Below are 13,646 nucleotides of genomic sequence, written 5' to 3'. Positions count from 1 at the left end.
AATACGACTGTCATAAACGCATGATGAAGTGGTTATCATGCTTAAAGACGCCCAACCTTTACCTACTCTACTAATTAATACTATGTACCCTGTATCCTTATCCTGTTCATTATTAACAAAAGATTTTTACTGTAGAAATCTAACCAAGATGTGTGAATGATACATGAGCAATAAGTTTTGAAATACAGTTTTTATCTACAAGATGTCTAAAACAGTAAAGCTAAAACTGCATGTGGTCATGATAATTCCATCATCATACTAATGGTAAGTACTGATCGACTTATCTTTAATTAAAATGAAAATCGATTAAAAGAAATCGATATTAAATTAAATACAACCTACACTACCTTTAAGGTCACGTGATCACCTAACAGTCGCCATATTGAATTAATACGGTGGCGAGCGCTTTGTAATTTCAGTTAAAATTAAATATTTGTAAATGAATGAAATAAATATTTGGTTAAAATTCCTTTTCTACAATGTTATAACTTTACGGAAAATTTTACTATTTGTCTAAATTGTGAATTAAAGTGTAATATATAACTAAGTTCTGAAAAAGTTTTCGAGGTCTCATAGGCAACCAAGTAGTGAAGGGTTTAAGAACCAAAAGTGCTGGTTACTTTGGGTAGGTGGCAAAATTGTATTATTAATTCAAACAATTTCTAAGTTAATTCATAGTTTTTCATTCATTTATCAGTAGAGAAAGTTCTAAGTGCCGGTTTTTGCTTCCCACCTCTTATTGCTTACGAAGTACGTGATCATATTACCCAATTCTATGTATTGTTTTAATAGATGGTTTCAAATGCTGGCGTTTTCTGAATCGAGTTTCACACATTTTCGATTACCTATCAGAATATGACACCGTAACGGTTGTAACAATAAAACTTCAATTTTCACATATATTTCATTATAAATTTATTCGTGTTTCGGTGTAATGATGGCATACTTTATTTGTTGCTATGAGAAATTTTGGACACGTAGCTCTTAGATTTTTACCATGGAACCGCCATTTTGATTACTAGTGCTTTGGCAGAGGGGAGAGAGGGCAGGGGAGGGGGCGGTGATCGCTACAAAAAATTGACGCCAAAAACACTTGGGTGTCTCATTCATCTACAGAAGACATAAACATAACCTCTACATCAAACTGTTTTGTTTTTGTTTTCAGTGCCTATAACATGATATGTAGCATTTCTTCATTATGAATGGAGAAATAAATGGAATTATGGATAAATCATTAGATTCACCTGCAGACCTATCTAACATACAAGATGACCATAAGAATTCAGATGCTAAAGATGATCATGATGACACTGAAAGTGATAGTAGTACCAATGTGGAAGGTAGTGTATTGATAACTCAAAGTATTACGGTAGATGATGGTTCTTCCATTGAAACCAAAACTAATAGTGATTCCGAGCAGTCTGACAGCAACAGTATTCATAATAATGATGATAAGATAATACTTGTACGTGAAGCTGGTACTGTAAAAATGGCCATCCACGATGATAACTGTGTTACTGCAGAAAATGAATGTGGAAACAGCAATGACTCTTATACTGGTTCAGAAACCAGTTCACAGGCTAAGTCTATAGAGCAACTCAAAATCACCAGTATTGATATAAAATATAATTATACAGGAAAAGACACTTCAAATAGTTGTGACAATACACAAGTAAGTTATTATTTTATTGTTTGTCCATTGTATGTATAAAAATATAGTTGAAATTATTTTGTTATAAAAACAGCTGGGACTGTGGCCTCTAGTTCTACTGTTAGTTACAAGGTATTGTTAGGTAACACAACTACTTAATTTAATTTTGTTGTCATAATGTTCTACCTAATATAATAAGCAATTCAAATAATATATCAAATTCTCACTAAAAAATATTGATTTGATGAAATTGAGTATATTAAAATAATTTACTGGAAGCAAAATACAAGCCATAACTAAAATAGATCAAATATGTATTTATAATATCTTGTTCATAAAACAAACTATATCTTTATTTAAACATATAATAGTCTGTAAATGCATGAACAACCCTTTGTTATAAATCTAAACAAATGTAACATATTGACAAGTTTTTTTATAAAAAACACATTTTCAGAACTCAGATAATACAGAGGAATCATCAGATGATTGTTCTGAGCCTAAAGCAGATGATGCAGTAAGCATCAACTCTGACTCTGGTGATGATGGATCTTCACAGGGAAGTGACAATAAACTTAAAAGAACAGAGGTAATCTTGATAGATAATGATAGGTCAGATACACAAAATGGGAATTCACATGATGCTCACAGTCCAGAAGTCCATGAAATAGAAAGTGATAATGATGAAACATTTACTGAACCAGTAGTAGAAAAACCAAAATCAAATACAAATAATAGCAAAACAGTTCTTAGAAGAAGCAGTAGAACAATAAAGAGGAGGAAATTCAGTGATGAAATAGAAAATGGTGATGACTCAGAAGTGGAAGAAATAGAAATGCTGGATCCTTTACGGCATAAAATGAGACCAATAGTCATCAATGATACTAAAACATTGGTTGAGATGGCAGCAAAACATACAAAGGCAAGTCAGAATGACAATAAGAAGAAAGAACCAACAGTTGTTATAATTGATACACATGCTAACAAGCAAACAATAAACAAAACACAACCTTCAATTAATTCTACAAATGCTCAAACTTTATATCAGAATATGATTGCTCGTGGAACTACAGTTACCCCTGTTAGTAGTAAAAGTAATGCAACAAACAATAATAGCTCCTCACAGACTCAAACAATTCTACCCTCACTTACAGATGATATGTATGTGGTTGAAGCACCATCTTTTATTGTACCATACGTGTACGAAAAACCCTCTTTGCAACCTTTTAGAGAATTTGTAGACATATTAGGTAAAGAGCTAGAAGAACAAAAAGCCAAAGAAGACAAAGAGCGATTAGAAAAAAATAACAAAGAGAAAGAGAAAAAAGCCAAGGAAATGCATGAAAAAATAACCAAAGGAGAAGAAGAAGTAGAGGAATCTGAAGAAGATGTGGATATGGAGAAAAAGAAGAAAACTGAAAAAAGAGGTAGATATAACATCTTGTACTTTAATTGCCACTAATTGATTGTCAATATATTAAAAGGTTACCTCCAGGTAAGTCTCCCACAAGGTGGGCCGACAACCTATTGAGGTTCGCCGGGATCCGCTGGATGCAGGCAGCGCAGGACCGGTCTTTGTGGCGAGGATTGGGGATGGCCTATGTCCAGCAGTGGACGTCCATGGGCTGATAAGATAGGATATTAAAAGGTCTTACATATGAAGGTAGTAAAATATCTTAAAAAAATTGTGTTTTATAAATGAAAATCATCAAGACAAAATATCCTTTCAAATAGTTTCGTTTCAGTCTAGTTTGTTGCAATGTTTAAATATTTAGCTCATCGGACATTTCTTCTAAATATACACTACCACCCAAAAGTCTGGAAGCAGTCGGGTAAAACCTAATAGAAGGAAAAAATTCCACTATTTTCCTTTTACTTTGACCTTAAACTAAAAGTTACAATCACACACATGGATTTTCAATATTAGGGAGCGCTAATGAGTTTTCTATTTTAAATTACAGAGCGACGAAGGCATGGGAATGATGATGATGATGCATCTTGGGATGGTGAGTCATCTTCAGAGTCTGAAGATGATGTAATTAGTGATGAAGAAGATAAAATTCTCAAAGATAAAGTTGATCCAATAGATGATATCAAGGATGTGACTGATATAGTAACTGACAAAACTGTTGGTAAATCTGAGAGCTACTTTGATTGTTCACTAGGCAAATTTTTTATGGATATTGGTTACAACCTTGTTCAAGAATTTGTACAAAGTGATTTGCTCAAACAGCAGAACCGTAAATTAAACAGGGAAAAGAAATCTGGCCATAGCACAAAGGCTACCGAATCATCAATAGCATCGCTCATGAAAAATTTGGAATTAAGCAAAGAAAATAATGCACCTTATGCTTATCTGCAGAATAAATGTCAATTTTGCACCTTTAAGACTGAGTCTACCCTTGTAATGGCCAATCATTTAGAAACACCTCACATGAAAAATAATTTGTACAAGTGTAACTTTTGTGAATTTGAAATTCGAAGCCCACATGATATTTTGAGGCATATGAAAGCTGAGCATAATATTGTAGGTAAATTAGAAAAAGCTCCATCTTATCACGAGTGTCCTAATTGCCCGTTTGAAGATAATGGTAAGGGTAAATTAGCTCGTCATCAAATACCTTGTGCTAAAAAATTTAAACCAGCTACCAATTTATCACCACCAATTGAATGGGAGCCTCCAGCAAAAATACCAAAGGTAGGTTAATAATGTTTAATATGTCTAAATATTTTTGGAAACCGTTTTGAAAATTAAATTTAATTATTTTATACACAAGAAAATAAATTTGTTAATGTTAATTTTTTATTACAGATAACAAAATCGCGTAGTAATGTGATGGGCCCGTATCAAAACCAGTTTAACCGCCATGTTGGTAATAATATTAACAGGCCAATGTCAGTAACAAATATGGCACCAGGAGGCAGTTTCCGCCCTCGAGGTAGAGCACCATTGTCAATGCCTCCTCGGGGCGCACCCATACCTGTTCATGGAGCTCCTATTATACGTGGAGGTGTTATGATTAGGCATAATTCTCCTGCTGCTTCTTCAAATTATCCGACAGTAAGCATCATAGTATTTCTTTCAGGTTTCATGAGACGTAGGCATATTTTAAACAACATTTACTCTATATTACTACTCGTTCTAACTCATAACTTCTTATTCAAATTACATTTAATTACATTTTTTTTTAAATATTATGCTGACTATCTCCACTTTTCCATAACAGAATTTATTGTGCTTTTTTTTTTATTTTTTTGCTTAGGATTGGTGGACGAGCGCACAGCCCACCTGGTGTTAAGCGGTTACTGGAGCCCATAGACATCCACAACGTAAATGCGCCACCCACCTTGAGATATAAGTTTTGTTTGAACTATATTCATATATTGACTCTCAATAGTCATCAGTGATCATGAAAATTGTACAATATAACCATTGTGGGACGCCCTATATATAATAACGCAAAGGATGCCTGGCAAGAAGTGGATGCAGAGAACTAAAGACTGGGATCAGTGGTGTTAATTGGGAGAGGCCTATGTCCAGCATTGTACAACTGGACTGATGATGATGATTTTATTTTACAAAAATATATTATATACGTTTTTGCCTTTTCAGAAAAATAAGCCAGGGCAGCAGCCATCTATATCGATAACGCCCTTGCCACGGCAACCGCAACCTGCACAGGCAGTTCAGAATGTGCAGGCATCAAAAGGCTCATTTGTGATTTGCGAGATCTGTGATGGTTACATAAAAGACCTAGAGCAATTGCGAAATCATATGCAATGGATTCACAAAGTTAAAATTCACCCAAAAATGATCTACAACAGACCACCACTGAACTGCCAGAAATGTCAATTTAGGTAAACCCTCAATAGTTTTTGTTGATTTAATTAGTATGTAATGCAAATAAATAATTTAATTAATACATTTTTTTTGTGGGAGGGTATAAAAACTATGTAATTCCGCTTTCTATCCTATATGTAGAATTTAAGTTACCTGGCAACATTTGTGTCTGTCTATGATCGCAAAAAATAGAACTGAATTTTACATAATACATCAAGGCAGTGATACAGGTGATCACTTATCACTTATTTAAATAAAATAGTAGCCCAGTAGCAAGAAATCGACCATTATCAGTGGCACCTCAAGATTTAGATTTAATTTATGTACATATTAGAGCTTTTCTTTTGTTTTGTTATTGACATATTTTGTTATAAATAGAAATATACAATCAGCTGACCAACAAAGGAGTAAATGTTTCTCAATTATTTTATCATTATTCATTTATATAGACAAACTTTTCACATTCAAAGGCCTTAAGCTAAGATTCTATCCCATGCCATAAATAATGGGAACATATAGAAGACAAGCAATAGACAAGTATCTCCAGACTCCAAATACCAGACATATTTAAAAAGGTAGTGACTAGGAATTGAATTAAAACTTTAAGATGAGTTAGTGTCACTCTACTAAAGAAGTTAATATGGCCCTCAGTTTATGTAGGCTGTGTGAATCTACACAATATCAATCTACGCCATTAAAAAAATACTATTAATTTTATAACTGTAAATGTTCACATTACAGGTTTTTCACTGACCAAGGTTTGGAACGACATTTATTAGGCTCGCATGGTCTTGTTACTAGTTCTATGCAAGAAGCAGCAAACAAAGGCAAAGATGCAGGCAGATGTCCAGTTTGTGGCAGAGTAAGTTTTTAACATATGTCAATTTTAATATATATGAATTCAACTTTGGATAGTCAATAATTTTTTAATTTTATTTTATGTTACAGGTATATCAATGGAAACTTCTTAATCATGTTGCTCGTGATCACAATCTAACATTAAAGCCAGCACATTTGTCTTATAAATGTACCGTGTGTACTGCCACATTCGGAATGTATAAACTGTTCGAGAACCATGTTTATTCAGCTCATAGTGTAGTTGCAAAACGCGTTATGGACAAAAACAAAAATAATACACCATCTGCCAAAGCTTCAGCAAACAACGACTCACTCTTGAAACCCTTGAAGATAAATGATGAGATTACTATTATTCCACAGCCAGTTAAAGCAAGTGCTGCTAATTGTGCTAAAGATAAATAAGGTAAAAACGATTTTAAGCTCCATTATAGAAAATGCAAACATCATTAAATGTTTCATTGTAATTAGAGCTCATAGTGGAATTGTTCCACAGTAGCATGCAATAACCCTTAAAAAAATTGCAGATAGCGAACGAACACCCATCTAACCACCTTACTGTTAAATTCATATAATTCAAACCTATTGTTTGATTTTTAAGCTTTGCGTAAATATCTTAAGTTATAAATTCGTTTTATTATTCTCATTTTATGTTTCTTGTATCAAAGAAATTTAGTAAATGATGTAATCACTTAAATTAAAATCATATAATCATATTTTAACAATAATTACTGCGAAATTATATCAATTGCTAATTAAAAGCGCTCTAAGCGACATAGTGCTACATATATGTGTTATTTAGCATTAGTTTAGCTTTTGAATGCATAGCGAAAAGTTTTTTTTATATGATTTTAAATAGTATGCATACTTGGTTAGATCTCTCTCTCTCTCTCTCTGGTTAGAAGACTCTCCAAGTGGTAACTGTAACCTTGAAATTGTTAGTAGATAAGTAGAAACTGTACCCATCAGAAAATGATCTTAAAATAGGTGGCAACTTATAAATTATATTATATTATATTATAATAATAAGTGATACTTTGAACTTTGAGATTGTTGATACAGTTTGCATCATGAATAAAAATGTGATTCACACATTTAGATCTGACAGTTAAATGCTCAGTGTAGTTCAAGCTAAAATATCTGATATCATAGAATGATTTAAGCAGTCTTTACTTAGAGTAATAATGTATTTATATAACAAGGAATTTGCAAATGCGGGAATTCTATATGCTCTTTAAAATTTACAATATTGTATTATTTGTAAACACTTAAAATAAAACTCTCATTTATCAAGAAGGTAGGGGTATACTTAGGTATAGTTAGATGTAAAATATATATATTATGTTATATTTTCTTGTCCTTTTTGATGGTGTTTAAAGGAGATTGTCAAATCAAAATACCAAAATATAGCATAAATATTCTTAGTCATTGTGTTTATTAATTGATGTTAGAACTTATTTATTCTAATACAGCACTCAAACCACAATCAAATTAGTTCAGATTAGCCTGCACAAACACAAACATACAATCATGGTCTAAGAAAAAAAAAAAATGTTTAATGCAAATACATTTCATTTAGAAAGTAGGCAAATATTATTACTGGTTTGCAAAAATACCTTATTAAATTAATGTCTTGTATATATTGTTTCAGGAAATAAAGCAGAACTACTGCAACAGGCTTGCCGTTAACTTCATATCATTTTAAGATAGTCTCATCATATGAATTCTTGGGAAATTATAAATATTGAACTCTGATTTTTAGTGTACATTCCTAAAACATTAAATAATATACAAAATAGGATAAGATACTAAAATGTACTGTGTAAGTTATGGCCAGGAGACTGGTTGCACAAATAGATTATAAAAAAATATTATGTATGTAGTTTTATATATAACTATGTAGAGTTCCAATGGAACAACACACACTGCCCAGGCTTACAAAGTCAGTGATATATTAAACAAGTTTTACACAACTGTTGGTGTCCAATATCGATTTTATAGTATTTGTACATTCAATTATAAACAAAATTATATAATTAGATTGTCCTTATACCAAACTTAAACATGGAAGAATTAAAGCAAATAAATGTATTAAATGGAAGTAATATATTATATGGTAGAGTAGGCCTGGTTTATAACACTGAATTTTACCACTAAGTTTATTCAAAATCACAGATATTCTTATCAATGTTGTTTAAGAGTTATTAATTCTATAATAAGAATGTTAAAAGAGATTTATAACTATTATCAAAAACAGGTTTCTATAATGTCATTATGTAAACTGTAAAGGTAAATAATTTGACCAGAACATAATATTGAAATAAAAACGAAAAGTACAATACGGTCCATGTGCCTCATACTCTTAAGAAATCATAAGAAATATAGTTTGGAATGTATACTAATTCTTGGAGCTTATAGAACATTTTTTAATAAGTGCTAAATATACCTCAACGGATTATTAGTTTTTGAGATAATATATTGAATTTGTTTTATTGTAATGAAAAATTTAAAACTTTGGTTTAATGATAAGTATTGGTAATTAAGTGTAGTTGATAACTGATCATCTACACATATGCAAATTGTAATGTTACTGAGGTAGCTCAGCATGTGTGAACTTACAAATATTAGTGAATGTTACAGATTAGATTATATACAAGTCTGTTCCAGACTGTAATTTTGAAGTATTAAAATGGAAAATTTAAGTACTATGCAAAGCACGGTTTACCCTCTTATTATTTAAAATACATATTTTGTATATTGTGTCCACATATTTTTGTAGTAGATAGTAATTAAGGTTACAATGATCTTAGCATTCACGATTATATTAATGTTTTTGATAATATTCTAATGTTCTGAATTTCTTGAAATGTAACTTTAGCCTTCTACTACATGTCCCTTTGGTGTGATAACTTCACAATTAAAAAGACAAGATACGTATTGAAATCTATTCAACACGAATATATTAATAAAGCGTGTTCTACCTACGTGATTTGCATATTAAATCATAATAAATGTACCAAAGCTAAGTTTTCGCAGCTTAAGAATCAGCAAATCAAATAACTTTGCAAAATCATAGATGTTTCTTTTCAAATTCGACAAAGCATGTTTTTCTTTTACGATTAATCTGATCACGCGGACTAATAAGCATTATCATTCGCCTACAGGGGCTTGTGTGCTATCCTATACTATGTAGCAGCCAAGCCTGGTTCTTACAAACACGTATTAATGATATGGATAATGAATGACAATTTATTAGAACTGTTTTTAATTTATAGATGGATATTTTATTAAAATGAAATATATACATACATCAGTACTTATGAAACAAAATTAAGAATATAATTTTAGTTTATCCCGCTAAATGGTCAAAGTCGTCATCTGCAATTCGCTACATCCAATCATTCTTCATAGGCCGTAGTGTGAATCTTTGTTGATACTCTATAACTTTGATAAAGTCTCAATCTAGTGGTTTTTTTTATATTGCCCTTGTAGTCAGACGAGCATACGGCCCAGCTGATGGTGAGTGGTCACCGTCGCCCATGGACTTCAGCAATGCCAGGGTCAGAGCCAAGCCGCTGCCTACCGCTTAATACTCTCCACAAGCCTCGTTTGAAGAAGATCAAGGGAGACATAAATATTCTTATTTCATGTAAGCTTCTGATTACTTCAACGCCATTGGAATAGTTTCCGAAGCGGGTACTAATGTTCAATCAACTGATGTCTCTTTTCTTTTATTCATATAATTCATTTTTATCGTTCAACATAATTTCAATCTTCATCTATACATATAAATAAAATTAGAGTGTCTGTTTGTAATATTGAAATAACCGCTTTTTACTACCTGCATATGAATATATATACGGTACATACACCAAAACAACATTTTTTACAATTTTTGTCTGTCTTGTCTGTTTGTTCCGGCTAATCTCTGGAACGGCTGGACCGATTTTGATGAAACTTTCACTAATAGGTAGCTGATGATATAATGAGTAACTTAGGCTACTTTTTTTAGGCTAGCTTCGCCCCGCGGCTTTACCCGCAGTTGTCGCGCAACATGGCGGGACTCGCCTATCAATAATAAAATTTCGGGTCGCTAGTTAACTATAAATTTTGATCTTAACCTTGCATCTCTTTTATGGATCTTAAATGAACCGGAGTTACTCGTGTGTTATTCGCACCACGGCTTGAGCGTTGTAGATTGGTTGAGCTTTACGTTACCTGAAAGTTATTTGGTTCGAAATCGAATTATTTCGAACGACGAATTATAGCTTTATCGTGGAATCCTCATCCGTAATATTACAAAATTAGAAGTAAGACGTTGGTTTTCACAGTAACTGTCTCATGAGACAATTGAAAATGTAACGTGGATAGTTAAAAAAGAAGAACTTACGAATATTATTTATATGAAAGTTGTGCAAATTAATATGTATAAAAGTTTTAATATATAATACAGCTCACCAAATTTTTATAATCTTTGTATTGAATAATAAATCGTATAAGTGTGAAATAGGGACCTGATAGTACATCTTATTTTGTTATGAATTATCAAAATTTAATGATCTTACTAATGGTACACTAAACACCCCAGATAATTTTGCAATTTGTTGTATTCTGTTTGTTTTTGAATTATAGCTCTAATTGTCAGTATTTGACGAACTTTTCTCACGGTTTATTCAGTAGGACGTCTCTTTTTATTTAATACGTCAATAACTTGACTTCAATAAAAAAATATCTGAATTAATAAAAAAAAAAACAATCATGCTGTACACGTTCCGAGGTAATATTTGAGGAAAGTTTGATTCGATGTTTAAGTATAAGGAATAATAAGATAATCTAGAAAATTGTGGTGGCTGTTATTCATTCGTCGAGAATGGTATTTTGAGAGGTATTTTAAATCTAAAATGCCAGATTATTGAAATTATTAACAAGAAGTATTATGTTTACGTGATCTAGATTACAGGATAAGGACTCTTTGACCGTTAAACAGTTATAAACAATTTGAAGTAGTAAATACGAGCTCTGCTTGCGTTTTTTTTTTGTGAATCGTTAATAATAGTAACGATGTAATCAAGTTTTGGTTCGTGGTCAATTAGTATTGTTTGTGAATAATATCACAATGTATTCGAATTATAGGTTTCGAAGATGTATCATATTATTTACGGAAATAACAGTTTATACGTATACAACACCACCAATGTTAAATACACAACTAGATTTTAATTACCAAATGTAAATTAATAATATCCATACAACAAATTTAAATGTAGGAGTAGGATTCTTTGAAATCATACCCCAAAACGGTGCAAATATGAATTGAGTGAACAGATTGTGTTGGATCAATATATTAAGCTTTTCGGTTCGAACGGATGAAGCAGCCGTTTTATAATACAATTGAAATCTAACCTCATGTCCTAAGGTGAGTGGCAGCATTCGTCTTGTTGTATCTATTTGCTCCACTACACTACAAATAAACACCAGATGAGCAGTGCGCTTTTACCCGTATCCCAAAAGATGAACTTTTCGTCGCGGCCACTAATATTCTTATGGTGAAAAGAAATATGATTTCATCTTTGGTAATTAAAAAGTAGTTTTGTATAAGTATTTTTAAACTGTCATTTTATAAATCTTATATTGAAACGTAAATGAGACGTATGATTTTACTCATAATGCTTAAATAATAGGTGTAGGCTGTATGGGAGTCGTTCTTAAAGGCGCGAAGCTATAAAACTACTAAACGTGAATGAGAAATAAATTCTCTTAATACGAAGCGACCCGCAATGTAAAGCAAAAGAAGCTTGCGGACGTTTCCGTGTGTGGGTCGATATAATTTCTTACATTGCTTGCCGTTCCAGAAATGCTAGTAAAATATGGTTTTTGCATTCACGATTTTTATTGCTTTATCGTTTCGGAGAACACTTGCAACTCTGTATTTAAGACTCGTTGAACTGACACATTAATTCGATTGGAAATAACACATAGTTTGTACTCACATACATACATACCTTATTTAAAATAATATGTGATGGTAAAAATTCGCGGAGTTTCTTTGCTTCGTGACTAAATAGGGTTTCTGACTGCTGTGTTACTATTTGGTGTAAGTATAAATTAATATACTCTAATACGAAATAAATGAACGATGTGAAACGGGCAGAGTCCGATATTAATTTTCTTTCTTTGATATTTCCATTACTGTAATAAAAATAATTTTAATTGTGTTGTTAATGACACATTCCTAATTATTTTTTGTCATTAATGCAAATCGTATTATTGATTTTGAAGATGCGTGGTGAATATTTATTACTTAATTTAGATTTTTATGTATAGTGTTTTTAAAATAGAAAGTAAGCATTGGTAAAGGAATCTTACTTTCCGGTTTTCTTTTACTCAAGATTGGCGTGAACGATTAAACATAAAAATTTGAAGCTTTTGTGTTAGGTTCAGTAAAGAATCACTTATTCAATAAAAGTGAAACGGATTTTTTTGTATTATTTTGTTATTTTGTAAATTTCTGGTATCCCTTTCAATATTTGTAATAAAGATACCATACCACAATTGATGTTTTAATAGTGTAACTAATAAAATTAATTACAGATCAAGCAAAAATATATTTTATAATAAAGCAGTCGCGATAGTAAGGAATAACCAGGAAACAAATTCAGCGTACAGAAAATGTTCAAATGAATTTATTTTACAGTTTTGTTTTCTATCCTATAAATTGCTTTACTTAAATATTTGCCAGGTAATTATTCCTAAATCTTTTAAAATGTACAATTTGTAGTAGGGGAAAGTGGGGGAAACGCGAACGCTGGGTAATGCCGAATTCAATGGTTCTAATATGTTAGAAAGATATATCCTAATTTTATTTGCCGCCATTTCGGAGATCACGCCACCACTGATACCAGTCAATAACACGGGAAATGCGGACGCACGTACTTAAAAAGGTATGCATTTTTCAATATTTTGTATGTTTTAGATGTAATTTTTTGATAAATTCAAGTTGATGTAACTTTATTTCTATCTACAATAATAATTCGGCTTTTACATAGTGGAATAATCACATATTACTCAGCTAAATGATAATGATGTAGTAGGCAAAATAAATTTAACCAAAATTGTTTTTTGACCTTTAATTATTTTCGATTCCGCGGGGTAAAGACGAACACTCCATGTCGGGCAATCTCGAACATTCGCCGTTACCCCACTCCCGTTTGTTGGTACCCCGTTCAACTTTTTTTTAAATATTATTACAGATGCCTTGTACTTACAAAAGAAATAACGAACTGAAGTATAGTTTAGAAG

At 31.8% G+C, this 13,646-nt stretch overlaps 1 protein-coding gene across 1 annotated transcript; it reads left to right on the top strand.

Annotated features, from left to right (window-relative positions):
* Positions 1–357: 357 nt before the first annotated feature.
* On the top strand, positions 358–12,899 carry LOC114245143 (uncharacterized). The gene is made up of 9 exons (XM_089729423.1): positions 358–625; positions 1,166–1,672; positions 2,109–3,078; positions 3,613–4,349; positions 4,464–4,712; positions 5,265–5,509; positions 6,234–6,354; positions 6,441–6,753; positions 7,999–12,899. Exons 2-8 carry the CDS (start codon positions 1,199–1,201, stop codon positions 6,750–6,752), a joined length of 3,108 nt encoding a protein of 1,035 aa, XP_089585549.1. The 5' UTR covers positions 358–625; positions 1,166–1,198; the 3' UTR covers position 6,753; positions 7,999–12,899.
* The last annotated feature ends 747 nt before the right edge of the window (positions 12,900–13,646 follow it).

The sequence above is a fragment of the Bombyx mandarina genome, chromosome 01 (assembly GCF_030267445.1).
Source record: "Bombyx mandarina strain Sakado chromosome 01, ASM3026744v2".
In the NCBI taxonomy this organism is placed as follows: Eukaryota; Metazoa; Arthropoda; class Insecta; order Lepidoptera; family Bombycidae; genus Bombyx; species Bombyx mandarina.
Note: the sequence above shows the minus strand (reverse complement) of the source record. Positions and strands in the feature narration are given on the sequence as shown.

Coding starts and splice junctions, on each gene's coding strand:
- LOC114245143 (XM_089729423.1), top strand. CDS start 1,199: ATGAATGGAGAAATAAATGGAATTATGGATAAATCATTAGATTCACCT. Junction 1,673..2,108: donor ATAGTTGTGACAATACACAA/GTAAGTTATTAT, acceptor ACACATTTTCAG/AACTCAGATAATACAGAGGA. Junction 5,510..6,233: donor TGCCAGAAATGTCAATTTAG/GTAAACCCTCAA, acceptor TTCACATTACAG/GTTTTTCACTGACCAAGGTT.